Genomic DNA, 27,424 nt, shown 5'->3' on the forward strand with positions numbered 1-27,424 from the left:
TGTGGACAGGCAGCTTTTTCAGAGTTCAGGAAAAGCTTACTTAAAAACTCTTTCCAACTGACCAGAAAACTTGTGCTATAAAATTGAGCATCTCCAGTTCTCAATGAAAGATCCAGCATTGCTTTGCTAGCTTGTAAAAATTAATTAGGAGAGCAAATTGTCTCGTGTTCAAGTTAATATGTTTATACGTGATTGCAGTGTGCAATGTATTTTTGAAAAGTGGATCTTAATAGGAGTCCTAATTGCAGTGTTATCACTTTGATATATGAGACTCTTCTGCAAAATAAGGTTTAGAAAAATCTTCAGAATATTGGCAAATAAGGATGATAGAAACTATAGGATTAAAAACCATGACTTGAGAAGATTGATTGACCTACATGCCTTGCAAGACTTCAAAAAAAAAGGGGGGGGTGGCCTATTTTTCAAGAAACTAAAAAATTGAAGTTAGTGCTGTTTTTGGCAGCATGTTTATGGCCTCAAACCATCTTCTCTTGTGTAGTGTGGCTCACACTACCTAGTGCTTACAGCACCATGGAATTTACTACATACTTGGTTTTGCGGGGCGACATTTAGAAGACTCGGGCAAAGTGTACTGCTGGTGAGCAAGGTGTTTGCCAACATCAAAAAGTTTACAAATACTTAATAAAATGTTTTGCTTATGCTGTTAGTTTTGGCTCTCTAAAGGTTTCCCTTTCATTTGTCTGGTACAAGTACCTTTGGAAAGGTCCATCCAGTTTCCCTGTGTTGCATCTTGAAAAAAGGCTCTATGCCTGGAAGAATTTAGGTCAAAATGGTGGTCAGGATGTGTTTATCAGCTTGTTTTTGTAGTTTTGTATTATAAGTCTAATCAACCAGATCTATGACACTGGCAGCTAACTTACTTTAGCCTCTGTCTGCCTCCTTAATAGATGCAAGATTTTTCCTATGAGACTAAACACTGCAGAAAAAAATGAGGTATTTTTATGTGGTTTAGCAGGGTTGTCACCTGATCATTTCTTTCCAAAGGCATGGTTCTTCGGAAAGATCATTGAAAAATAGCTGTTTTTTAATAGCAAAATCTAATCATGTAATCCAGTTTTGACTGGGAGAAAGAGCTAATATAGTGCTACTGAGTGCAAATTAAGTATCACTGGACAGTATTGTGTTGATGCTATTTAATTTGCAGGGTGTGCGTAGATTGTAGTCAGAAGTCTTTCATCTCCACTTAATGGTGCATAAAAGCTGCAGAGTAAGGGAAGACTCCTTTCTCTGTGTTTTCGCTGTTTGACTTGATCTTGAATTGGCGTTTGGTAAAAGCTTAAAGTAGTTGGGAGTGGACGAGCATTTAAAAAGGCGTGGGGGTTTAGGGAGGACTTGCTGCCTCTTGTATGCAGTGGAGATGGGTAAAAAGAGCCTTACCTCGCCCTGAGGTCTGGGAGAATGCTTTATGCAGCACTCTCCTACAGCATGTATTACGCTGGTTATCCAGCAGACAACTTTTCAAGGTGTTGTGTACAGTGAGGACAATGAGCATAATCACTGTTTGGAATTCTTTTGGGTGTCATTTTACACCCGTATTCAAGCAAGCAAGCAAGCTAATGCAATTACAGAAGTGGCCTGTTACAAGAAGGTTACAGTTTAATTTTCTCAGCTGAGATTTCCAGGTTGGATAAGGTGGAATGTTTATTACACAGAAGTGTGGTATTCCAGCCTAAAGAACATCTAGGAAAGTAAGAAAAGAGTTAAAAATTAAAATATCATTTTTTCAAGGCAAAAGAACAGTTTCATCTGGAGTTCAAACCTTTATAGCAACTAGTACAAAACTACTTAATAGGCAAGAATAGTGTATCCAGGTTCTACAGAACCTATTTTGATTATGGCCTTATTTCTTAATTTGAGACTTGCATTGCTTAATTTTGGGAATAAGGTGTGATGCCAGTCTAATATGTGTACTCTTTTAGTGACCATTGCATTTTTTTCCATTTTTACATATGGATGGAGACAACCCAACCCCCAAGTAAGTTCTGCTCTTGCATTTCAATGGCCTAAAGATATAGGAGTCCTTTAACTGTTTTTATGGCTGACTGCTCAGCCTGCTTTAGTATCTTTACATACCCTGTAGCTGGGGGATCCCACCTAGTCTGTTTTTCCCATTTCTGCCCATTATTCCTTGGGCAGTTCCTGTGTTGTCTTATAGGGATCTGGCTTTTCTTTTTGACCGTATCATAAAATTAGATAGCTAACTTAATGTTGCAGGTTAAGGTGACGCACTGATAAAAAGCATGACCTTTATGTGTCCTTAGTCAAACTCTTCTTGAAAACAACTAAAGTTACAAGAAATATTAGGACCAGAGTTTCTATGAAACTTCTAGAATAATGGCAAATTTGCAATGTACAGATTTTGCCATTATATATAGTGCCATTATATAGTGAGTTTACAAGATTCAAAAACCTTCTGGCAACATAGGGTTGAAGGTTATTTCATTTCACTAAGTACATTTACTACAAACTGCAATTTGCAGAATAAGTTTCTAGATTAAAACAGATCTTTGTGTATATTGCCTTACTTTGGCCTTTGCACTGACGTTCGTAGTGTCAGGAGAGCTATGCTCTTTATGTGGCGCTAGTTTAGTCCAATTTAAGTATATTCGCATTGACAAATTATGCTTTACACTGCTATTACTCTACCATGATGATACGGGTATAACCAACATCTCAGATTCCTAAAGCCCAAGTTTCTGATTGTTGACAGTATGCCTGGAAAAACGAAACTTTTCTTTTTTCCATGATCTTTCCAAAGGTACCTGTTTCTAGCTATGCTAACGTGACATTGGGCTAGAGTCTTATGGCCGTGCCACGCGGTTTCTCTGCACATACGCATCTTGTAGTAAAGTGCATCCATTCAGATTGCCTGTTTGGGCAGGAGTTTTTTTCCTTTTATGTTTGTGTTCAGTGCACAACATAAAAGGATCTAAATTGGAACCTTTAAGCCCTGCTGCAGCGGAGGGGGAGGTTTTTAAATGTTGCCCTTTGACAGCTGTCATTAGCCATTTCATTACCACCTGATGGTAAGAGTGAAAGGCCCTTTTTAGAATGACTACCAGGAGAGCCTCTGGCCTGAGTTGCTCTTGCATTTGTGGGCTAATCAGCATTAGGCAAACCTAGATGTATTATAGCAGTGGAAAGGCAAAAGAGAAACAGCTTTAGAGATGTGAGAAAGTGATCTTCCTTTTATTAAACCTTTAGAGTAATTGTGTCGAGCTGAAAGCTATGGTAAGTTAAAAGCTGTGGTTTATTTAAGGCTTCATGCTCATGTTTAGACTGTCACTTCTCTTGAACTCCTTAATGATTCCCTAAAAGAAGAAAATCACTGATATTTCATTATGAATTGATTTAGGCTTATGACTCAACTCATTCTTCAGAAAGGTTTTTTCCGTATATGTGTGTTTTGGGTAATTTTTGTTTGGTTTTTTGTTTGCTTTTGTTTGTTTGTTTGTTTTAAAAAAGGCTTCTGGCAACCACATTAGTTACAAAAATATTACAATACAGGGTCTGAGGGTTTCACAAAACATTTCCATCAAAAACTTTTCCTCGTTTAAATATAGAAAACAAATGCTTTTCTCATGCTTTCTATTTGCCTCTTCAGAAAGTAACTAAATTTCCCAGTGGGAAGAACATCTGAGAGGCTAATTAGGGAGGCATAGTCAGCATTTTTGAATGTTTGCTTTTCTAATACAAATACAGAATAACAAATGTGAGCTATAAAGCATATGGTAATGTGCAGCTCCAAAAGCCTTTGTAGGGCCACCAGAACCTAGTTTGTAAGCAAACAATTTTTTTTTTTTAAAGTGTTCTTAATGCGTAAATTTACAAACAAGCAATAGATTGACAACATAATGGAGTTATTTTGAAATACCATGGTTTAAGTTTGCGGGAAGGAAAGAGCTTGACTGTATTTAGGTCTCACAGCAAGGAGAACTGGCCCAAGGTTTTGAAAATGTTCTTGCACAATTCTATTTCTGTATTCAAAAGCAAGGCTGTTCATGTGAAAACATGCCTTTGTGATTGACTGGGGGATGAGGAGAGTAAAATTATAAATGTTAGTAAAATTATAAATGTTAGTGTTAATTCAGTTGGATTACCAGCCAGCGGTTGCTTCGATGTTCTTCAGCCCTCCTCTCTGTTCAAACAGCCCTAATGCAAGATGATCCAGGTTCTCAATAAATAAAGGGTTCTTCACTTTCATAGAACTTGTGTTCACCAGAGGCATGAGCGTAGTGTCAACTGTCAGTGTGGCCATTGGAGAAGCTGATGTTAGAACCCAATGTGATCATTGGCCTGGGAACAGGGAGTGTCATACTTGGTGTCTTTTTTGGCAAGGATGTGCTTCAGTTACAAAAAAAGAAATCTCTAAGACCAGTTGTCTAAAGTTAGCTTTCAGATTTTCTTCTTTTTTTTTTTTTCTTTTTTTTTTAAACTGAGCAAGCATTCAAAGTAGACAGTAAGGACATTCTTAATGACCACAGAGTTGCTTTGAAGGGTGACAGCCAAGATCTAGTGACGTCAGAGCAAACAAGTTTATCCAAAGGTGATGCTCTTAAAAACCTGTTTTTCAGGCTGCTGTATTTTTTTAAAACTGTTCTTGAGCTCGTATTCTGTAATACAATTGTTGGACTTTGAACAAGATTGAGGTTGGTTGCAACAGACTTTAAACAGAAGTAGTCAATAGTTTTATGTGTTCAGGTCTTTTAGAATGGACACCCTTCAACAGGAGGTATTTTGCACCATCTGTTGGAAGGACACGAGGAAAGGGGAATTTTAAGGGTGATATGAAGGACCAAAGGTACAAATGTGGAGGTATTTATATGCTATTGTTAAATCACTGTTACTGGTATGTCTTCTGTTTATGTTCTAAGCTAATAAAGGTAGATACTTGGTCTCAGTTATAAGCAGAAAAATCTGCCACTCCTTTTAGCTTGTGTGTTTCTTCAAGTTCACCTTGAGGGGTAGAGGGGAACACAAATAAATAAATGAATCATCCTGGGTCTCATACTTGCTGTGGGAACGCATTATTGCTACTTGTGATATAAAATATTTATGCAATATGGTGTCATAGGCATTAGATTTGGGTGATCCTGAAAGTCATTGTCTTTTGTTTTTCAGCCCCAAAATATTCTACTAACCAGTAAGTCTCCTCTAGGAGACATTAAGATAGTGGATTTTGGCCTTTCCAGAATAATGAAGAGCAGTGAGGAGCTAAGAGAAATTATGGGAACTCCAGAATATGTAGGTAAGTTGTCATGACAAGTGATGTCACCCTGAGAAGGGGACTGGCCAGGCTTTGGGGAGCAATGAGAAGCTGCCTCAGTGCAGTGAATGTGCCAGAAGGCTGGGTAGTTACTGTGTTGAGAGGTCAGGTTATTACTTGGATGTGATACTGCTGTAAAAGCTAAAACTGCCAAGGTTTGCCAGTCTAATGTGTGACAATTGTGGGCTTGTGTTGAAGATGAGTTCACACTTCAGATGATACTTACCAGCAGTGATCACAAGTATTACATGGATTAAAAGTTCAGAATTGCTTATTCAGTCTCTGAATATAATATTTTAGCTTGTGGAGGTTTGTATCAATTTCATTTTCTTCAAAGCAAATCATTCCAGGCCTTAAAATATATTTTCAAGTACATTTTCATATCTTTATGGGTATGGGTTTCAGTGCTGGAATATAGAATGTTGGATATTTCTCATTTTCCCATAAGGAATTTTTGTATAGCCTCCTTAACTGAGAAGGAGAATAGCCTTGCTTCTGAAGAGAACAATAAAAGGAAAACAATCAGTTTCACTTAAAGCCAGTGAATGGTAGCAATCACTTAAATAACTTGAAATATCTCTTTCAAAAGACTATTGTGCGTCAAATGATTTATATTAAATTTTACCACATACCTGTTATTGCACTATGTAACTAAAATATAATGTCTGCATATGACAAAAAAATAAAACTGTTTTTTGTTGTTTTTTTTTTCCTCTGAATAGCTCCTGAAATTCTGAGTTATGACCCAATCAGTACAGCAACTGACATGTGGTAAGTTGAAGAAATTAATGGTGGTCATAACTTCATTGAAAAGGTGTTTTGGTTTGGTTTAAAAACAGAACAAACCAAACCAAACATTTTTAAAAAAAGAACAAAAAAAATACAACACTAAACTGCTTTTCTGTTTTTTACTTTAATTTAGGAGCATTGGAGTACTGGCCTATGTTATGCTAACAGGGATATCACCTTTCTTAGGGGATGATAAACAAGAAACATTCTTAAATATATCTCAAATGAATGTAAGTTACTCTGGAGAAGACTTTGACCTCATATCAGAGTCTGCTGTGGATTTCATCAAAACTCTCCTGGTTAAGAAACCTGAGTAAGTAAAATACACAATTGTGTATGCTAGTATGTCTGACTGGATTAATTTTAAATATACCAAGTGCTGGTATTTTCATTTTTAAAGTAAAAGGGGACTTTGAGTATTTGCATTTCATTGTGCTATTACTTTTCATGTATATGAAAAGAGAAGTTCTCTGTTTCCCTCCAAATTTGCATATTCTGAATGTGTCCAACTGTTAATAACTAAAACTCAAATTCCTTTCAGAAAACTGTATATGAATTGTAGCATATGGTACAGTATACTGGCTGTTTTTACAGGTACCTTGCTGATGTCTTTTAAATGAACTGTGTTTTGAGCCTCTTATTCCTGAGGAGATGGTAGAGTAGCTTTGTCGTTTCTGGGTCGTTAGCGTGCTTTTCTCAGTGGGCAGCAAGTTGGAAATTCCAGGTCTCAAAAGAGGTGTTTCCTGTGGAACTTCACCAGTTCTTCATGGGGCACGTCAACCATTGAAACTGCCTACTGCGTGTCTGTGGAAATACTTTAAGAGTGTAAGGTTTAGATAGTTTTCCTATATTACAAAAAAAAAAAAAAATCACCTGTATAAACTTTGAAAGTTGTTTGGAAACATGGGAGTGTAAACTGTGATATTTAAGGATCTATGAACTCCTTTACTTTCAGTGTTAGCTGTTCATCCCCTTGGGCTGCTGTTGGTCTTTTTTGGTAAAAGGTAGCTGTTGGCATGTTCTTTTAGATGTTCTGTCAGTCTGTCTTCAATAGAGTCATATCCTTGGAATAGTTGATACGGATCTCTTCTGCAAGGCACTGGATTCCAAATTTATTTGGACATTTAACACTTTTCTTCTTCTGCAGGGACCGGGCAACTGCTGAAGAATGTCTTCAACATCCATGGTTAGAACAAAGCGATAATCCTGCTTGCAGGGCCTGGAGCAAGAGTACAGGAGGGGAGACCAGTGATGTTGCCCAGAAAGATGCAGATTCTGCCTCTGAAAAGTCAGTAGATGCTGAGAAGACTGAAGAGGAAGAATCCATAGTGACAGAAGAACTAATTGTAGTGGCTTCGTATACACTGGGACAATGTAGGCAGTCAGAAAAGGAAAAAGTAACTGAGCAGAAAGCCATTTCCAAACGATTTAAATTTGAGGAACCATTGCTGCAAGAAATACCAGGAGAATTCATTTACTGAACTGTGTGAAGCTTCATAGCTATAACTGGAAGGCAGTGTTTTCTACTAAACACAAATATCCTAGCCAAGTGAATTTCTGATATGCAATAAATGTTCTAGATAAAAGAAAATGTTGATAAATGGCATCCAAGGAAAATGTGCCAAGTTTTTAATTTCATGAAACAGATAAACAGGAATTTAACAAAGATAAAAGCTTATTTTTGTTTGTAATTTTTGTTTCCGTTTTTCTGTTGCTTGATAGAGTTTTTGTTAATTGTTCCAGTGTTCTGGAGAAGCTGACATTGGAAGTGTTTCAGTGACAGACGTCAAAAGGAGTATTTTAGGATACGTTTTGGCATTTAATGCAAATACATAATGCTGAGTTTTCCTCAAACACCTTTTAGCACTCTTGACTTCAGTGGTACTATCTACTGATCTAAAAATTGTATGAGAAGAGAGTTTGATCAACAGGTTTGACATACAGATTTCAAAGTTATACTGTGTATATAGTTCTTTAAGTTTACATCAAGTCAAGACCCAGACTGGCCTGGTGTATGGCTAAAGTGAGCTGTGCTTCTCTGTTAAGAGATGCACATGTCCCACAGGTGAAGAAATCTGTATCAGTGAATGATTCCAGACCACACAGAGGTGATACTTATTTGGGAGCACAGTAAAATCCTCCTCCTGAGAGTGATGAATTTGCTTAAATTGGTCACTCCTGCGAGCCAGCAGAGATCACTCCTGTCCCCTCCTGTGTCGGGTGAGATGAGCTGACAGAATCCAGCTCAGTGTGGCTGCACAGTGTTAATGAGTAGAAAAAAGCAAATGACAGAGGGTCTGTTTAAATTCTCTCCACTGACTTCACCATGCTAGATCACTTTATCCAACTAATGATGAATCAGCCCTCGATTCCACCCCTTCTGCCCAGAACCCAGCTGGGGTTTTACTGGGAGCATGAGGTCATTGCTGCCTTCTTTCTGTTCCTCTAACTGCTGCTTTAAGGAAGAAAGAAGCATCCTGAGGCTAAATTGCATAACCTGGTTCAATATAACTATCAGATGAGGAAGGAGATGCTGCTTCCTCTGAAACAATGAAGCACAACTCACACCTCGTGCTTCCCAATCACTCTCCCTTAGGCACTTGGAGAAACAGCACATGGATGATGGGGCAGAGCGGGATTAGGGACCTGCACGGGTGGGTCATCAGTTCTCAATGGATGTGGTCCTGCAGGGGACAAAGCCGGGACCAACAGGGCATCAAAATGACTGGTTTTTGCAATGCACAGGTCTCAGGATCTTGAACCGAATCCTAGTTTTCCAAGTAATCTTTCATATTGATGCTATTCCAAAGTTTAATTTTGATGTCATTGAAGTTTAGTACTATTATATTGTGTACTGTTAACTATTCAACTATTTATTTGGTTTCCTTATGCTGTTCCTTTATAATAAACCCCGATAAAAGTTTTCTTGCTGTAAAATAATGAATATAAGTGCTTAAGCTAGTTTTTCCTTTTTTCATGTTGCTACAGACTTTCCCAATTTCAAAAGTACCAAGAGCGTTCTTATTCTTTTGAGCGAACAGGAGTTCAGTGCTCTGTGCTATTACAGTTCCTCCTCCACACAAGATGTAAATGGCTTATTAATAACGCAGGCAGTCCTGGGGTGACCTAATTAGCATTGCTGTACGGGTGTGAAAAAAAGTGCTAGTAAGGAAGACAATTGAAAAGCAGCAGCGTGACACTGAGGGAGGCAATGAGCCTTTTTCCCTGAGGCTTCATTGCCAGTGCTTTGCTTGCCTTCACTTGAAGCCACATCAGAAAAATTGCACCCAAATTAAACTGTTCTATCAGGATTCTTCCCCTGTGGAATCATATATTGAATATTGATGTAGGTAGGGCAACTTGCCACTCCTTGAAGACCTTCATGTAAGAAAACATCCAATAGTACTTGAATGATTGAGTTTGGATGTGTTTTATGTTGTAATGCAGAGATGCCTTTCATATTCAGGAGAAATGGGTTGTTTGCTGGATTTTTCCCTTCTGTAGCCAGTAACCTACAGGCTCCTACTGAGAAGCAACCACGCGAGGTTTTCTTGGATAGCTCTGTGTGGCCATTAGCAAACGTTAAACAAGAATCTTTGAGCCAACAGAGTAGTTGTGTTCCCTGGACGTTTCTGGAGGTGGAGGGTAGCTGCATTATCACACATTTGCTGACCCTACCTACAATGCTGATCTCTTTTGGAGTTTTGAAGCAGGGCAGTACTTTTCATGGGCATCTCTCTTATTGTTCGGTCATTTACCCAAGACAATTTGCTTGGAGGAGGGACATCAACTTATGAAATTCATTTCCGCGAGATTAAAATTCTCCCAGTCTCCATCACTGCCATTTCGACTTTTTCACATTTGTGTGTCCTTGCTTTTATAAAGTCGAGCAAAACCCTGAGGTGTATGTTCACGTGCCACCCTTACAAAACAAATTTATGTTGCCATATCTGCACACCTCAATGTGTAATAGCTCATGGTTGCTCAAAGCAAATCCCTGGAGAGACATATAAGCTGTTTCAGTTCCAATTTGTAACTGCAGATCGTGTCTTGTATGGGGGTTGGTACTGAAGAAAGACAGTAGATGCTGAGCAGCATACATTTTGTCCTATGTTTACTGGTTTCAATGTATGACAATGAAGCTTAACATGTATAAATGAACTATGTACTTATTACAAGGCCAGTTTCTCTTGAATTGGCTGCTTTGAGACTTCAAGTGGGCTGCATTTCTGTTTAACTTTTTGTGCCTTAAGGTGGTTTTGTACAGTGTTTTTTAACATCATTAAGAGTTTGTATAAAGTTGTGAAAGTTTAATAGTATAAGTTATAAACAAGGCATCCTAGGTTGGCCCTATAATAGGAAAAATTTTCAGTAATGTTTAACTGCAGGACTATCAGTCAGTCCCACACACTTCAAGCTATTTCTGTTCCACTGTGAGTAAAGATGTAGAAAGGGGCTATTGAGGTTAAGGTTTTTGAGACGCTTAGTTACTAGTGAAGTAACACATTAAGACTGGGAACAAATCACCAGTTTGAGAAGAAGAGCTGGTTTTCTGCAGCTCCATGAATACAAAGGGCTGTGTTGTATGTACGCAGTTCATCTGAAAAAAAGCTGCTTTTGCCTTAAAGTGTTTGTGAGATGGGGTGGTTGTGGAGAAGGAACCAACTCCTTGTCCCTTGGTCCCCCTCTCTAGACTGGGCACCTGCTGGCTGCCTTTGTAAGGCTGGGGCTGGGCTGCTGTTGATTGAATGCAGGAACCTGAAAGGAATGGAAGTGCAGATGTTCCTGCAAATTGCTGGAGAATTGTTATTTCTGTGGCTCTGATGTAAGAGATGTGACCTACATCTGTAGGGGGTGGGGGGGTTAGTCAAGGCCTTTGCCTCTGTTGCAGTTGTTGGAATAAACAGCAAACATCTAGCTGAAAGTAAAGTCTTGTCTTGTCTTCTTGCTATGTTCACCTCTCTAAGCAAGAAGCAATTTTATAGTCATTAAACTAAAATTTCTATTAAATAATCCTTTTATTGTCCAAAGCTGAATTCGCATTATGATTTGCCTCATTTCTTACACTTTCCAGTCGAGGATCCATAAATACAAAAGGCTGAATTCCAGCTTGCAATCTGCCAGGTGAAGCTTGAGGGCCATTAGGTAGGAAATGCAAATAAAAATTAACTGCCCGTTCTCCACTGGTGGCGCTGGCAAGGGACAGGGCAGAAGGTGGGCTTTGCACCAAGTTGTTCCATGGCTTAAGAGCTCTCTTGAATATTCCAGGTGCTGTTCCTGGAAGACAGTTCAACATTTTAAAGAAATAGTGCCAGTATATTGTACTTCTGATAAGGTGTTTGTTGTTTCAGGAACTTTACAATAAATAAAATTTTGTTTTCTGAGCAGCTGATGGGTCTTTTGTTCTTTATGCATTGGGAAACACTTTAAAACATCATATATATAATATTTTAAAAGAAACTATAATCTTTCTTCAAGACAGCATTACTGATTTGAAACAGAATTCCAGAATTTACTCTATTTTGGTGCAGGATGACTGCATGATGGCTGGAATCAATAGTGAAGCTGAAGTGCAATGCTGCATTGCAAACTACTGCAACTTGAACCCTTTTGTGGTTGGTGACTGCACACCTTCACGCTTGGCTTTGCATACCAGCTAGAAATATATTGCTGGAACTGGGTTGTAATACGTGAGATGAAGTCTCAGGTTGTTGTGGTTTAAGCCGAGCTAGCAATACGACCATCGTAGCCACTCGCTCACCCCCAGTAGGGGAGAGAATCAAAAGGGAAGGCAGAAACTTGGTTTGGGATAAACACAGTTTAATAAAATAACAAAATACTAACACACTACTAGTAAATATATATATATATATATATACACAAAATAGAAATAAAAGATACTCAAGGAATTCCTCATGAACATGCGGAGCAGCTAATCCCAGGAAAGCAGCACTCTGGTCCCAAAACACCTGATCCCAAAGAGAGAAGGAAGAAGAAAAAGGCAGGAAAGCCCAGAGGCCTCTGCAAAATGGCAAAAGGCCAAACTAAACATCCTGACCAAAAACTCCTCTGGCTGTGCCATAGAGCAAGTGAGAAGAGTGGAAAAGCCAACCAGAAAGTCCTGACTCTTCTTAAATAATTAGCATGACACTAATGGGATGCAATGTTCTTACTGATCAGTCTGGATGTCAGTCAAGCTCTGCTCCATCTCTTCCCCCCCCTTCCCAGCTGCCTCACACCTGTGGGCAGAGCTCTGAGTGTCCTTGGCTCTCAGACCAGAGCAATTAAAAACATGAACTCTGTATTATCTCTTGTTCTCAAACTAAGTCCAAATAATGAGCGTACTAGCTATGAAAAAAGAAAGGTTTCTAACCGCATGAAGAAAATTAACCCATTTTCAATCAAACCAGCACACATGTTCAGGTGTCCTTGCTTTTATCCACGGAGTTTTGTAGTTATTTTTCTCAACGTTCGTATAGCAGGATTACTAATGTTTTAGTTTTCTCAATTACACACCTGTTCCATTTTTGCTGCAAATATTAAAACGCACCGATAAAGCAATATGCTTACACTGAAGAGATCTTCACAATACAGCATTTACAGCTGTTGAATTAAGCTGTTACTGGGATTAATAAATATAGTCACATCATCTGTGTAAAGCTGAGGTTTTTTTGGTTTTGTTGTTTTGTTTTGTTTGGGGTTTTTGTTTTGTTTTGCCATTAAAGTTAGGACTGTTATTTCAGATGTCTGATAGGTGGGAAACGACCTGCCTGAAGACGTGGGGCTGGCAAGATGGTATGTGAATGCCAGTGAATGGTGTGCAATGTAGGACAGCTGTGTACCCAGGACAGGGTGAAGCAGATGCAAATCAGCATTAATCCAGGTTTAACAAATCACACCGAAATGTGTCCTCTGAAGCCGTGACACAAACTTTCACACCCCCTCTAAGGGGCACTGTGTCCAGAAATGTGTTATTTGCCTGACACACATTCCCGTGAGGGAAGTCAGAGCATTGACTAGATGCTGGGTAAGACGCTGGGTTCTTCTAACACTGCTTAATTTCATTAATTGTTCCTGTTATAGAACACCTGACAACTGTAAAAGTAAAATATTTGGTTCCATAAAAATACAACTGTGAAGCTTTATAAAATAGAAAAAAAAAATGTCCATATGGGTATGATAAAAATCTCTCTTAATTAAGGAAAGGTTAGAATTTGTCAAAGTGAAGCAGAGCGTTAGGACTACAACAGTTGCTACAAAATTAGGAGAGGAAAGGGAACTTAACTACTTGAAGGGATTATCTTTTTTTGTGTAAACACAGAGAACTTAATTGCATTGAGTCTTTGCTTGCTTGTGCAACCAGAATCACAGCTAAACTGGTAATGCATTGAAACCAGTGTACCCCATCTCTTCAATTAATTTGTAATCCCAGTGTACAGGCTGAATGACACAGGTGCCTTTTAACCAAACCTTAGAGGAAAATCTCCTGAGCTGTTGGGGTATCACCTTACCAGCTGCCACCTTCCAGAAGCACCCTGTGAGATCCAGCTGGTCTGGTTGCTGGATGGAAGTTCTCGCCTTAGCAAGCAGAGGCAAGGCTCTCTCAAAAGTCACTGAATGAAGGTGCTTGCTTCTAAACCTTCTAGGAAAGCCAATTAACAGAAAAGTGCATTTGACCGGTCAAGAAATGCTGTGATTCCAGTGTTTTTATATACTCGGTGCTACATAAAATGAACCAGAAGTGCTTAGCTGTGTGTGATGCGTCTTCCAAAGTAACACCAAGAATGTGGCAGGTCTCCTTTGCTACCGGTGTTACAGGACTGCCTGGGCCACGCTGCAGGGAATTTTGTAGCCAATTTTGCAGAAAACATGCAGGAAAATGATTTTGCTTTGTCAGGCAGACAAGATGCAGGTAAATGGAGGGAAAGAACTTTATGCAGCCTCATTTCTAAACGGGAGGTGAATCCAAATGACTGATGTTCCCTGTGCATTGCAGCACACCTGCCCAAGCTACGCAGTGAACTGACAGGCCCACAAATTGGACAAAAACATATTATGAATACTACCTGGAGAAACATACTCAAAAGGGAAGGCATCAGCCCGCTGAGCCTTTATGAAACTAGTGTTTTTAAAACATCTGGTTTTATATAGCCCCTGTGTGCTAGTCGGGTCCAGCTCAAATAGGCACAAGTGTTGTAACAATCTGCTAAGCAGTATTTGTTGTTTCTCAGTTGTAAATTAAGTTCTTGCCCTGAACAGCCTTGATAGATTCCTTGAGGGTGATGACTGCCTGGCAGAACCTATTAAGATCAAACTAGAGAGTAAGAAACAAACATGCAATCCAGCAAAGGTCATAAAGATGATGCTTGGTTTAACCACACCAAATAGAAAAGGAACTATGCAGATTTTCAAGCCAATTTAAAAGAAATTATTTAACATGCTTAAAATGATTAAGATGATTAAAGGATTGCTGCACCTGTCAACAAGGCTGAAAGACCTGGGACTGTCAGTCTGGACAAGAGAAGGCTTGGGAGGGATTTTATGAGTGTGTGTAAATAACTGTGGGTGAAGAGTAAAAAGGATGGAGCCAGGTTCTTCTCAGTGGTGCCAAATGGCAGGACAGGAGGCAACCAGCACACACTGAAACACAGGAAATTCTGTTCAAACATAAGAAAAAGCTTTTTTTTGTTTATTTGTTTGTTTTGTTGGAGGTTTATTATTTTTTTTTATACTGTGAGAATGGTTGAACACTGGTACAGTGTCTCCAGAGGTTGTGGAGTCTCCATCCTTGGTGATCTTCAAAACCTGACTGGATGCAGTCCCAGGCAAGTTGCTCTTGTTGACCCTGTTATGAGTGAGGTAGTTGGACTAGATGATCTCCAGAGGCTCCTCCTGGGATTAGAAAAGAATGGCTTTCTGAAGAAGTTTTAACTTTTTAAGGTCTTTTGATAAAAGATGAATATTTTCTCAATAAAAATGAAATGATTGTCCAGACTGGTATTTACTGACATGCAACACAATATAATTACAATTAATTAGTGTTTTAATGACCTAATGAAGATAAAAAGCAACCTAATCTGCTCCAGCATATTTTAGTGGAAAAGACTGCAAGGGGAAGACGGGTGTCCAGGTACCCTCTTGAAATTATTTGGGCTTTCAGCAGCTGCTAGTGGTTTTGAGACCTTTGTGTTCCCTGTTTTCCTGGCATGCTCCAGCTCTTTTGGCTGCACCTGTGTCCTCTCTGAAAGCAGCAGCCGTAGGCTGTGGTAGATCTAATGGGAGCCACATGGTCAAAGCAGCTCAGCACTGAACACACCAGCCTGCTCCTTTTTTCTCCCTCTGGATATGAGCATCTTAGAAGAGCTCCAACACAGGGAGGAAGTGGTTTCTGAGGCACTTGAGGTCAAGAGGTAAGAGATTCTGGGTTTACTGACTATTAAATAGCAAAACAAAAGCAGGGATTTTAATGTGACTTTTCTTTTGTCTCACTTCAGTGATTGGTTGGCTTCCAGCCTCCACCCATTGATTACTTCCTTCTCCAGGTTTAAAGATTGGACTTAGAGAAACATTGATATGATGATGCCACCCATTCTCACAGCTTTGGGGAGCCCATGGCTTGGTTAGGATGATCAGGAGTGCTTCGAGTTAAAGGCGGGGTCTGCTAGGTCTTTAGGGGGAAACTAAGAGATGAAACTTCTTTGCGATCTCTGCTTCCCCCAAGCAAGGTAAAATCTCCAGTGTTACTGGTCAGGTTTATGGGGGGAGATCTCCCTCAGGGTTAGAGCCACGACAGGCAGTGGTATCATGGTGCAGCATTTTGTGACGCCAGACCAGGGATTTCGTGTGTGCCGGCTCAAGAGAAGCTGCATCTTGATTAACCTGCTCTGTTACAATAAATCCAAGATACTCTTCTGGATGTTCTTAGTGGCTTGCATGTTACTTCACGGTATGACAGCAGGACAGCTACTTGTGTCTCTCAGCCATCTCAGACTGAGCCTTAGGCTTTGCAATTAGTTAGAAGGTGCAGTTTGATGGGGGCTGGGGTTTTGGGCTTTATTGCTTATTCCTCAACTTGCTTCTGTTATAGGCAATCCTCCACCTCCATTGGCTGAGTGGCTGCACTGAGAGAATCAAGGCACAACCACAATCTCTTGTTGTAGTCTGATTGAACTGTGGTGGTATTTTGCCTGTTCTGGACCTCCTGAGTGTTTTCCTCTCTAAGCAGAAGTGGGAGAGTGAAGGTGCTCTCCTGAGCCTGCGTCGGGCAGCACTGGTGTGTAACAGTGGCTTCTTCTGTTATATCGACCTTCAGCAGGAGCAATGCGAGTAGCAAGACTTTTCCTGGAATTCAGAAGTTATGGTAAGTGGTCTCTGCTATCTCGTGAGCTTTTTAATGATAACTGTGAGGGTGTAAATCTACCTAATATGTGACATTCATTAGCAGCGGAGGAGACTGGTGCTGAGCTTCGCCTTCACTGCTTTGTCTCTCCTGCTTTAGGAAACACTTGTTGAGAAATGGGGGAAACCGAAGTAGTACAGGAATGACTATGAGAAGCTGACTCAGCCTTCTAGCCATGACAGAGCAGCCCAGCTGTCCTGACTTTGGTCTGTAATTGTAGAAAAGCCTGGTTTCCTGGCAGTTTGTTTATTTATTTCAAACTCATAATACCAGCACGCACAGGGCATAACACATGACTTCTCTGGAACAACAGCAAGTCTTTTGCAATATATTTATTTTAGTCTTCTGCTGAACACATGAGTAGACCAGCAAAAGAAAGAAATTACAGTCATGACAATGATGAGGTCAGTCTTGGAGAGAAAATTGTCTTGAGAGCACCCACCTAAGTGGAATTGTCGCTTGTGACAACTGCATACATTCACAAACACAGTGGGATGCGATCGATTAATGGCTCCTTCGGCTCAGTGGGAGGTGGAGACGCAGCTGCCTTTGAGTTTTAGCCTTCTTGCACACCACTGGTCTCCACCGGGGAGCGGTAAACAGGAATACTCTGACCATCTCGCAGTTTCAAGGTGACATCCTGAAGGCACCAGCTGATACAAACCAAAAGAGGTTTTCAACTTGTTTCAATTACCTTTAATATAGTAGTAAGGGTATAGCAACAGCTGGCATAGAGAAACAAATCATTCCATGCATTCAGTGCTATTAAAAATTCTTTCAAGTGTTTTAAAACTTGGTTTTTGAGTGCCAGCTTCTGAAAGCTGTTTTTCCTAATAGCACAGCACAGCCCAGATTTAAAGGTCTGGGATGCATGTTACTGTTGTTTGCAACTCAAATAAAATCCTGCCAGCTATTTTTAGAGAGGACATTCCTCCCCCGACCCGGTGCCTTTCTTCCTCCCCATCCTGCGGGTGCATTCCTTGCTCAGCTCCTCTCCAGCCTTGGAGCCAGACTGTGTTGCTAAGGAATTATCCTGGCTTGGAGGAGTTTGAACACTGTGTGATCACTCAATGTGACTGCTGAAACACTGACAGGGTATGACAGTGGTTACTCAAAGAAGAAGGAAAACTGCATTTTTTGGAGACCGAGAGGGAGCCTTTTGCTTCCTCTGAACTCTGTTCCAAGCCTGCTACTGTGAGACTGCTCGTGCTGCTTTTTCAGCTGGGAAGGACTAGTGTTTTGGGGTACTGAGATAGGATTGTTTTCAAAAGCTCCCGGTGCTCACCCAGACCAACTCTGCTTCTGCTGCAGTCGGTGCTGAGTACACAAAACCAGGTAATTCAGCTGCCGCACCTCTGTGTGATGGGTCTGTGGCAGGGCCCTTCGCTCGCCAGCCCTCCATCTCCATCTGAGCTGGGATGAGCAGCTGCCTCATTTATAGCAGCTTGAAGGAGCAACTGCTCATTCTCCCCAGCATGGCCTGGGGTCTCGGACCTTCCCTCCACTCACTTCAGGGCAGGAAAGTGTCATTTTGTAAGGCTGGTGCCTTGGAGGACCTCGCCTCCAGGCACCCTCCCCATCCCTGTGCTGCCTGCACCTGAGTGCCTCCTCCTCCAGGACCAAACCAGCTCGTGCACTCAAAATTTCCCTTTCTTTGAAGTTGTCCTCTTTTTTAATAACCACATAAACAAATAAACTGCTATGGACTGACTGCACTTGGAGTCAGAAGCATTTTGGTGGCTTAGGAGCCTAAACCACTTGCACAGAGCGCTCCTGGTGTCATTTAATTGTGTCTATTAGTCTGGTGGTCTCCACCGGAAATGCCCATGTGCCCACTATGCTGAGCCCCACCAGGATGGCCAGCTTACATGTTTGTTATTCCTGTTGAGTATTTCAGGAATTCCTCTCCGTGGATCAGATGGGAACCAGCCATTTTACTCTCAGTTCCTCAGCCCAGTGCAAGGACACCAAATCCTGCCTAGCCTCAAGTGGAACTGTGTGCAGGACAAAGATGATTGAGTCTGACAGATTCGTCTGCCACAAACCCTTTTACAGAAGATATCTCTGAGAGATATGTGTGCACTTCAATTTCTCCTGTAGTTCAACGTCTTGCAATCCTCAGTTATCTTCACAGTAACTCAGCGAAACAGGAGGGAACTGTTATTTCCCTCCATCTGTCAGGAGGAGATAAGTGAGGACATCAGAGCCCAGGCCCTGGGGAAGTGTAGATGTGCAAGAAAGGTGGCTGGGGACCTCTGGGGATATCTCTGGTCACTAGGGAGGAGGCCAGGTCTGGCCTTGATTCTCTCAAGTCCCAGCCCAGCGTCTTCCTCCCATTGTTTTACACCTTACTTCCCACAGTTATTCAGAAGAGAAATACAGTAAGTTGTGTTCACCTAATTATGAAAAGAAAACATTACCATATGGCTGGTGGCAGCTGAGTAAAAATGTTGTAGCTTTGGATTTTTAAATAGAGTTAACAGAAGTGCCTAACAGACTCCAAGAACAAGTACATGTGAAGAAGTTTGCGTCTGATTAAATTTCCTCTTTTGCAACGGAAGATGGACTTCAAATTCATGTTGTAATTTTTTGCTTGGTTCTAGAAATTGGTTTACCCTTGACAGTGGAGGTTTTCAGGCTACAGTGCTACAAAAATGTAAAGTTGCTACTATATGATGTGGAATCAGAGCATCCTTCTGCTGTAATGTATCTGTTCTAGCACTTTTTTTAACTATAAGGACTGTATCTATCAGGTAGCTTGAAAAAAAAAAAAAAAGTCCTGCACTGATTTTTAGCTCACCTTGATAGGTTCTGGTCTAATGTGTAACTCCCCTACTGCAACACCTAATACTAGACTGGAGTTTGGACTGCTGTGCAACAGCCTCTGCGCCTCTGTGGGGAGGAGAGATGGGAGGGGGCAATACATTACTTTGGCTCACAGTATTTACAGATATATACTGAGCTATAGTTTGCTGAACAACACATTTTACACAACAAATCGCTCATGTTGCTCTGCTATTTGTATTCATAGGGATGAAGTCAATGTATTTCTCAACTAGTGTGTATTTTTTGTCATAACAATGGTAACAACCTTTCACAAGACCTTCAGACATTAATTTCTGCTTCCTTTGTGTGCATGATCTCAGCAACACGGATGACTAAAGCAAATGCCCTGCTCTGCTCTCTTCTCCTGCCACTTTTCTTCTTGCATCTATATGTTTCTCCCAGCACCTTCCCCAGTACTCACCATTGACGGGAGTGGTCCATCTCCGAGTTAATGTAAAGGTACCCTGCTGATTTTGTTCCAGATACTGGTAACTTTATCTGCAAATGTGAAAGTATGTTAAAGATTCAGTGAAACGTTATGAAACGGACATTTAGTCCTTTTACAGTCAAAGATGTAACACCTTTTTAACTTTTTTTTTTTTTTTTTAACTGTATTGTAGAGTTTCACTAAGCTTTAGCTTTTCTAATGGCTAATGTGTGCATGGCTATACAGGTATGTCTGTTCTGCCATACATTAATCTCTCTCTGCTGAAAGAATGTACTGTGTTACAGCTGCAACCCCCAGAGAAAACCACTCACTCTCTGAAATATTTATGAGCAAACACCTTTCCTTACCGGAATGCATGGTGATCCAGAGGTGACCTGCACTGTGTTAGAGCTTCCCATAACCATAACATAGGTTCAAATCCTCTATAGATCAGTTCCTTAACACACATCGAGGCAATAAGAGATGTTCAATGATTTTTCTCAGTGTCACAAATCCTACCACTCAGTTCAACAAAGTTAGGAGCTGTAGCAGCGACCACAGCTAATTGCACTTAATGTAATGTTTGAATAAAACGAATGTGTTTCAGGGGTAGTGTTTGCTGGTGGTATTGCAATCATGAAGAGAAAATGTCAGGGGTTGTCCAGCAACCCCAGGAGTTGGGAATGTTGTGGAGTTAGTAAACTGATCTATGATATAATCATTAGTGATGATTAAACAGCTTATTTCATGAGAACATGAATGGTCAGGAGCATGAAAAAGCAGAGAAGAAAGTTGGTGGTTTGTGTCTTGGGTGAGGTCGGTAGAAGGCAGGATTTGACTTCACCCTGAGTCACCCAAGCGACCAGCATTCTTTAGCAGTGACACAGGAAAACATCACTGGGACAGGTTCTCTTCTTCTTTTCAATCAGCATAAGAGGTCGTGTGGGGTTTTTTTGCATGTTTTTGGCTTTAGATATGTTTGCTGGTAGAATCTCTAAAACCTGGGAAACTTGGCCCAGAGTATTACATGGGTGAATCCTCTCTGGAGTGAGATGGAACATGGAATTTTGTGAGCTGGTTAAAGGTTGATTTTTTTTTAATTATTTTTTTTCCTTCTTGCCCTGACAGCCCCCCTCCTTCACTGTACCATCTACCCCATTCCTTAATGCCCTTGCTTGGTCCCCAGGACTCAAAACTACTCACCAGGAGGAACAAAATGATTCAAATGTGATGAGATGCCCCAGTGAGGGACCTGCACAGGTCACTAGGCATGTTTTGCATTACCAGCAAAACCAGGGAAAGGCAGCTAGTCCTGGTCTAAGGGGAAAAACACTGATGGGATGTCCTTTTTGGGCAGCAACCCCAACTGGAAGTGGACTTGTGTTTGTGAGCTTTGCTTTGGCCCAGCCCTGGGCTGATGCAAGGCAGCCTTGTGCAACTCTTCAGCACCCAGCACAGCATTCTTCAGTTACTACGTAACCCACGCACTCAGTCCCACGCCAGGCAGCCGTCCTCCATGGCACAGAATTACAGGTGATTTTTAGAAACCCCATCATTTGTGCTGTACCATGGCACAGCTCATAAGCAGCTATAAAACTCTGTTCTGAACAAAGCTTTAAAAACTAGCCTGGGATGTATCTAGGGAGATGAAGGAGGCAGCTGCTACTTTAAAGCTGGATCTGATATGTTTCTCAAAACTATTTTGTGACTTACAGTAGCAGGAAGGGGACTGACTGGCTTGGGAGGTCCCTTGATATTCTGTGATGTGCCCATATAGTACAACATGAAGATGCCACTCTTGCTGTATCTAGTCCCTCACATGAGTGGAGATCTATTATCTGGAAACCTGTTCCTCTTCCAAATCAACTGGCATCGCATTTTACAGCTTTCCAGTGCACCCAAGTGACTTGTGACCTGCTAAAGATCCCCTGGCTGACCTCTTATCAACTGATGCCTTGGGAAGCCACCCTGTAACACCACCTCCCCAGCGTTACCCGTGCTCTTTCTGTGTCCACACGATTACTCCCATCTGTCAGTCGGATGTTGTGAACCTTAAGAGGTGGGGCACCCAGGGCTTCCAAGGCATCGGGATTGCTGTTCAGTTGCTCCAAGGCCTGCTGGTAATACTGGGTCCGGGCAAAACTTTCTAGGTGAGAGAAACAGGATGGTGAGGAGACTGTCCACTTAAAACCAAAACATAAGTTTTGTTTTTTTTAAAAAAAAAAGACATTTCCTCCAGACTACCAAGACTACCACACCCTCCCTGAAAAACAGTCCAAAACTACTAATTAGGAGAAATCTGTTTAAAGGAGGAAACACATCAGAGAAGCGATGCTGAACTGTAATGTTATTCAGCTAATTTAAGTAAAGAGGGCTCTGAATATAGCCTGCTCCATACTGCTATACAGTTCAGCTTATAGCTGTGTCTCCCTGCTTTTCATACATTTGTATGTCATCTAAAAGCAACAAAAAAAAAGCATACAAACGAATAACTGAAAATGTTCTGAAGATAACTAATTTCTTCTTTAAAGGAGGTACAGAAAATACTTCAAGAATGGAGGATATTTCACAGACGTTGGTGTGAGACAGGAAAAGCTGCTGCTGCTGTGAAACTCTTGCTGTGGTCTTGATACAGCTTTTCAAGTGGCAGCCATGAAGCTGCAACTCTACTGACGTATGCATTGAAAGGGAGGCACAAAGAAGGGCCATTAGAGTCAATGGTCAAGCAGCAACAAAAGCACAGTAGTCTGGATGCTGCACTGTTGGCATATGGAGGACAATTGTGGTAAATCGTTATTTATCAATGTCTGGTTGCCATGTATAGCTGGGGAATGCTGTGCAGTGGTCACCAATGGACAATGCAGAGCTGTGAGGCTGGAAACATGCCGACCCTCCATATGGGGGCAGAGATTTGCTTATAAACAGTTGTAAGGCTTGTCTGTTGGGACTTCTAGGTATGCTTCACACCAGCCTAACTTCACTCAAGAAGGGCAGAGTTAAGCCAGGAGTATGTACATGTGAAAATTCCACTCTGGCAACTTGGTTCTCGCCTTCCAAAGAGTTTAAAACAAGGTGTAAGGTTTGTTCCCTGGCCTCTTGCCTGTCGGTATTATTCTTGGAGCGTGAGGCAGAAGGATGCTGCCCCCTCTCCCTCACTAGAGGTATCCCCTGTGAGCAGGCAGCACCCAGCTGGCACAGAAACAGCTTTGCAAGGCTGCAGCCTGTGCTGGTCCTCCCTGGACCCCTGGACCATCCTAAGGAGCTCCAGCAATAGAGGTGGCAGCACACAAGCCCGTTAGTGCCCACGGATCATGGCAAGCAGTCACCCAATGTTAAAAGTATGTTGTGCTTATCCTGCAGGTTGTAGGGGAAATGGGTTCAAGTTTCCTGGTGCTGCTTCTCAGCTGTTTCTTGTTAGTATCTCCTATCACAGAATCACAGAATGTTAGGGATTGGAAGAGACATTGAAAGATCATCCAGTTCAATCCCCCCACTGGAGCAGGAACACCTAGATGAGGTTACACAGGAATGTGTCCAGGTGGGTTTTGAATGTCTTCAGAGAAGGAGACTCCACAGCCCCCCTGGGCAGCCCGTTCCAATGTTCCATCACCCTCATCGTGAAGAAGATTCTTCTCATATTTAAGTGGAACCTCCTGTGTTCCAGTTTGTACCCATTGCCCCTTGTCCTATCATTGGTTGTCACCGAGAAGAGCCTGGCTCCATTCTCATTACACTCGCCCTCTACATATTTATAACCATTAATGAGGTTACCCCTCAGTCTCCTCTTCTCCAAGTTAAAGAGACCCAGCTCCCTCAGCCTTTTCTCATAAGGGAGATGCTCCACTCCCTTAATCATCTTCGTGGCTCTGTGCTGGACTGTCTCAAGCTTGAATTGAGGGGCCCAGAACTGGACACAATAAAATACATAAAATACCCAACCAGTCCATTTGTCCACACGTTTTCAGCAGGAGAGCTGAAAGGATGCTGGTGTTGGCTGGGGAGGCTGCTCCCTTGAGAAGGGTGTGGAAGTAAAGTGAGTGAGTAGAAATAGGATTACCCAAGTGTTTGTACAAGCTTTCGTAGACACCATGTGCATGCAAACTTCCCTTCAACCTGAAGCACACCCCTCCCCCTGCTCCCACCACTATGGAAGTCACTTGCTCCTCACAGGTCCCAGTATAGGCCAGGTATGTGCACTGGGATAGCAGAAAGAACTGGGATAACCTTAGGTTTGTGCCAAGGGAGGAAGTGTCCCAGTGTGGCTCCCCTGTCTGCTGGAGGCTGCAGAAGGACGCATTCTGCAGCACAAAGTGTCCTTTCAACAGCCTGGCTGGCTTGTCACCAAGTTATCAGACAGCTACTCGGTGGCCACTGCTATTGCAACAAAGCAAGAAGTAGCCATCGCGTTCCACCACTGGATTACACAGCTAAGTGATGCAGGGAATGAGCCCTTTGACTTTCTGTATAGTATGGAGGGTGACTTTTTTCGCCCCCCAGAGATTTCTAGATAACAATGTCAATGTTGAAGCTGAAAATTAAAAAATGCTAATGTCCTTGTTAAAGCCAGATTCTGTATTTTAAAGAGTAAGAGGATCATATATCTGTCATGTGCTCCAGAGCTTGAAGGCATGAGCTGCCTAAAATTAAAGCCTGCTTTCCAGCCTTGTCTGATTTGTTATTAATACGTGCAAAATGAAGAGGAGGTTTCAGAGCTTATCTGAGGGCTTGAGGAACAGGCTTGGTTACACTTTTCTGGCAGCATCCTCTGATATAAGGCTAGCTGAAAAGCAGTGTAATTTGATAGTACCAGCGAGTGAGAGGCATAGGGCCAAGAAGCCTATAGAACCCACCAAGAGAGAGGCAAAGCTTTGTTTCTGGTCTGATGCCAAATATCTAGAAACAATTTTAGAAGAAAATAAACATATTTTAACTAATAATTTGGATTCTTGGCCAAAGACATGTGGCAATTAGAGCTGTTTATAAACAGCAATGGCACGTGTTTAGCTTTTCTCTCCTTGTCCTCATCTTCTCAATGAACAGCACTCTTATCTGCCCTTCATTCAGAAAAAACTAATGTCTTAGCACTTCACAGGCATGTTGTGTTTAAGGGCCAGCACCACAGAGATATGCAGATAAAACCGCTAGACTTTAATACCCTCTCACAGATGGTCCTCTTTTCCTGCCCAGCTGTAAAATCTCAGTAAGAAACAAAACCTGCCTAAGCTTTCACTTTGCCCTCACCCTCAGGAAACCCCCAGAAACTAGAGTTTCTCCTGACTACAGGAGCCTGATTCCTATTCAGTACCCACCTCTGGAAATGTGTGCAGCAGCACTTGGGAGAGCAGCAGCCCTGAGGCTGAACAAAGCAGAGCCCATGGAGGCAGAACCCAGAGGCTCAGCCACACTTCCCTTAACTTCATCTGCTTTTCACATCTTGCATGCTGCTATTTTCCCCGCTACACAAAAGCAAATGAAAGGAGCAGAGGAGAAATAAGGTTGCTAACAGCACCAAGACTTACTTTGCATAAGATTATACATCACGATGCATCCCCCGCCACTGAACAGACCCATGAAAACAGCCATTTGCTGCAGTTTTCTTAGAGAAGCTGGCATTTTTTCCTCCCTGAAAACAAAAAGGGAAGACATTTGTTATAAAAGAAGAAAGCTAAAGGATTACTTCCCCCCCCTTCTCGTCTTTCCTAAAAGCCCTTTCCAACCAGGCCTGAATGAAAGTGCAGGGCACAGGCATCACGCTCTTGCTCACTGGGGCCCCACCATGCGCCCAGAAGGAAGGGTGGTGAGAACAGAGCAAACTGGGGACCCAGCCGGGTTGAATGTGTTTATTCAATTTCTTTTAGCGATGCCACCACTTTGCTAATTGCCGAGAAGAAAATGACCTCCTCAGTGTGGCTGGGGGCCAGTGCCAGGGCACATTGTCATGGGGGCTCGTGGTGCCTGTACGCTCGCTCGCACACTGTGAGCATTCAGGCTCGGGGGGCCGGGGTTCTCTCTCAAGTAAACTCTTCTAAAGTAAACACGCTCGCGGCAGGGCTGGATTTGGCCTGGAGTGGTGAGGGACAGAGCCAAGCCAGCACTGTGCCAGCAAAGATAATGGAGCCAGGGTGTGGGTATTCTGTTGTCTTGGTTTTTTTCCCAAGCTATGGGTAAACAGGAAGGCTCTTGCAAGCCTATTTTTCTTCCTTCCTGCCCTCCCCCCAGCCCAAGCTTGCCCTTTTAATGAGTCACAATTTTGGCATCTGAATGAATGACCCAGCAGAATAAGAAACACCTCTGAGAAAGTCCATCTACTAAACACTTCCTATGGTTTGGGTAAGAGGGAGACGGTGTGGCCTGAAGAGCTCAAGCTAATGCTCCTGCCCACAGCAGCTTAGCAAGAGTCGAGCTGAGGTGTCAGTGGGGGAATAGCACATTTCTTCAGGCTGTGACAGGATGGGACTTGACCAGGCATCTGAGTATTGGTTTATGCTCTTGTTTCTCTTGCAGCTGGGATGGTAAGGGCAAGTGGTCTTGACAGCAATAAATATTAAAAAAAATAAAAGATAAAAAATAGCAAAAGGCTGCCCTCTGATGTAGACGTCTGAATACATGGGGAAACTGTATGGGATTTCTAATCCCAAAGGCTTCACACCCCATAGAACAGTTTGGGTTGGAAGGGACCTAAAGATCATCTAGTTCCTACCCCCGTGCCACAGGCCAGAACACTTTCCACTAGACCAGGCTGCTCAAAGCCCCATCCAACCTGGCCTTGAACACTTCCAGGGATGAGGCATCCACAGCTTCTCTGGGCAGCCTGTTGCCTCTCCAGCTTTCTTCTAGGTCCCCTTCATGTACTGGAAGGCTGCTACAAATTCTCCCCAGAGCCTTCTCTTCTCCAAGCTGAACAACCCCAACTCTCTCAGCCTGTCCTCACAGCAGAGCTGTTCCAGCCCTCTGATAATTTCTGTGGCCTTCTCTGGCCCCTCTCCAACCGGTCCATGTCTTTCCTGTACTGAGAGCTCCAGAGCTGGATGCTGGACTCCAGGTGGGAACTCAACAGCGTGGAGCAAAGGGATAGAATCACCTCCCTCGACCTGCTGGCCACGCTCCTTTTGATGCAACCCAGGAAACAATTGGCTTTCTGGGCTGCCAGCGCTCATTGTGGCCACAATGATATCACTTGAGGGTTACAGTTAGTGAGACCTGGTTAAACCAAGGCTCAAACCAGTAAGAGAAATGTGACCTGGGCAAGGCCGTTTGAGTCCTGTTGTGAAAACCACCTCTAGATCCCCTCAGGTACGCATTAGTCAGGCATTGCTCAGCTGACAACCACAGTTTAGAGAAGGGTGGAGAGGCAAATGTCAGGAGTCTTTCCCATTGTAGCTGGACCAGGTGACACGGGCAGCCTCCCTCCATTTGCCTCTCTGCTGACATGCCTGTACACCGTTTCTTACATCCTCTAGACCAAGGGAAACCGTGAATGCAACCCAGGTTGATTTTAAGAGCTCTTAATATCTACATTTATTGTTTAAATTACTTCAGATTTATGGATGGCTAGTAATGCTAGCAACTCAGAGAAGCATGTGTGCATTATGTCTATTTTTTGCCTCAAAAAACCCCAAATTGTGCCATTGGTACAGTTAGTCACCATCTCTCCTTCCTGATCTGCTTCTCTGATGAGTTTTCTTCTTCACTTCCC

General features: G+C 42.2%; 2 protein-coding genes and 1 long non-coding RNA gene across 7 annotated transcripts in view; 2 read left to right on the plus strand and 1 right to left on the minus strand.

Annotated features, from left to right (window-relative positions):
* The window catches only part of STK17A (serine/threonine kinase 17a), a 28,390-nt gene extending 16,927 nt beyond the window's left edge, over window positions 1-11,463 (plus strand). Inside the window, exons 4-7 of the mRNA XM_065052089.1 lie at window positions 5,143-5,269; window positions 6,010-6,058; window positions 6,210-6,389; window positions 7,224-11,463. Of these exons, the coding sequence (XP_064908161.1) occupies window positions 5,143-5,269; window positions 6,010-6,058; window positions 6,210-6,389; window positions 7,224-7,557 (690 nt within the window). The 3' untranslated portion in view covers window positions 7,558-11,463. The remainder of the gene's footprint in view (window positions 1-5,142; window positions 5,270-6,009; window positions 6,059-6,209; window positions 6,390-7,223) is intronic.
* Window positions 11,464-14,731: 3,268 nt separating this feature from the next.
* The window catches only part of LOC102097407 (cytochrome c oxidase assembly factor 1 homolog), a 56,382-nt gene continuing 43,689 nt past the window's right edge, over window positions 14,732-27,424 (minus strand). For 3 of the 5 annotated variants that reach the window (XM_065052100.1, XM_065052098.1, XM_065052096.1), the window contains 4 exons: window positions 25,248-25,351; window positions 21,723-21,874; window positions 19,723-19,799; window positions 16,793-17,128 (listed from right to left, as the gene is read on the minus strand). In XM_065052100.1, the coding sequence (XP_064908172.1) occupies window positions 17,032-17,128; window positions 19,723-19,799; window positions 21,723-21,874; window positions 25,248-25,341 (420 nt within the window). In that variant the 5' untranslated portion in view covers window positions 25,342-25,351 and the 3' untranslated portion in view covers window positions 16,793-17,031. Of the gene's footprint in view, window positions 14,969-16,792; window positions 17,129-19,722; window positions 19,800-21,722; window positions 21,875-25,247; window positions 25,352-27,424 lie in introns of those variants that run through there. The other 2 variants (XM_065052101.1, XM_065052097.1) reach the window with 1 other exon arrangement.
* Window positions 15,209-27,424, plus strand: part of LOC135578499 (uncharacterized) — a 34,019-nt gene continuing 21,803 nt past the window's right edge. The window contains exons 1-2 of the long non-coding RNA XR_010470206.1: window positions 15,209-15,486; window positions 16,164-16,436. This is a non-coding gene — a long non-coding RNA (uncharacterized LOC135578499). The remainder of the gene's footprint in view (window positions 15,487-16,163; window positions 16,437-27,424) is intronic.

The sequence above is a fragment of the Columba livia genome, chromosome 2 (assembly GCF_036013475.1).
Source record: "Columba livia isolate bColLiv1 breed racing homer chromosome 2, bColLiv1.pat.W.v2, whole genome shotgun sequence".
In the NCBI taxonomy this organism is placed as follows: Eukaryota; Metazoa; Chordata; class Aves; order Columbiformes; family Columbidae; genus Columba; species Columba livia.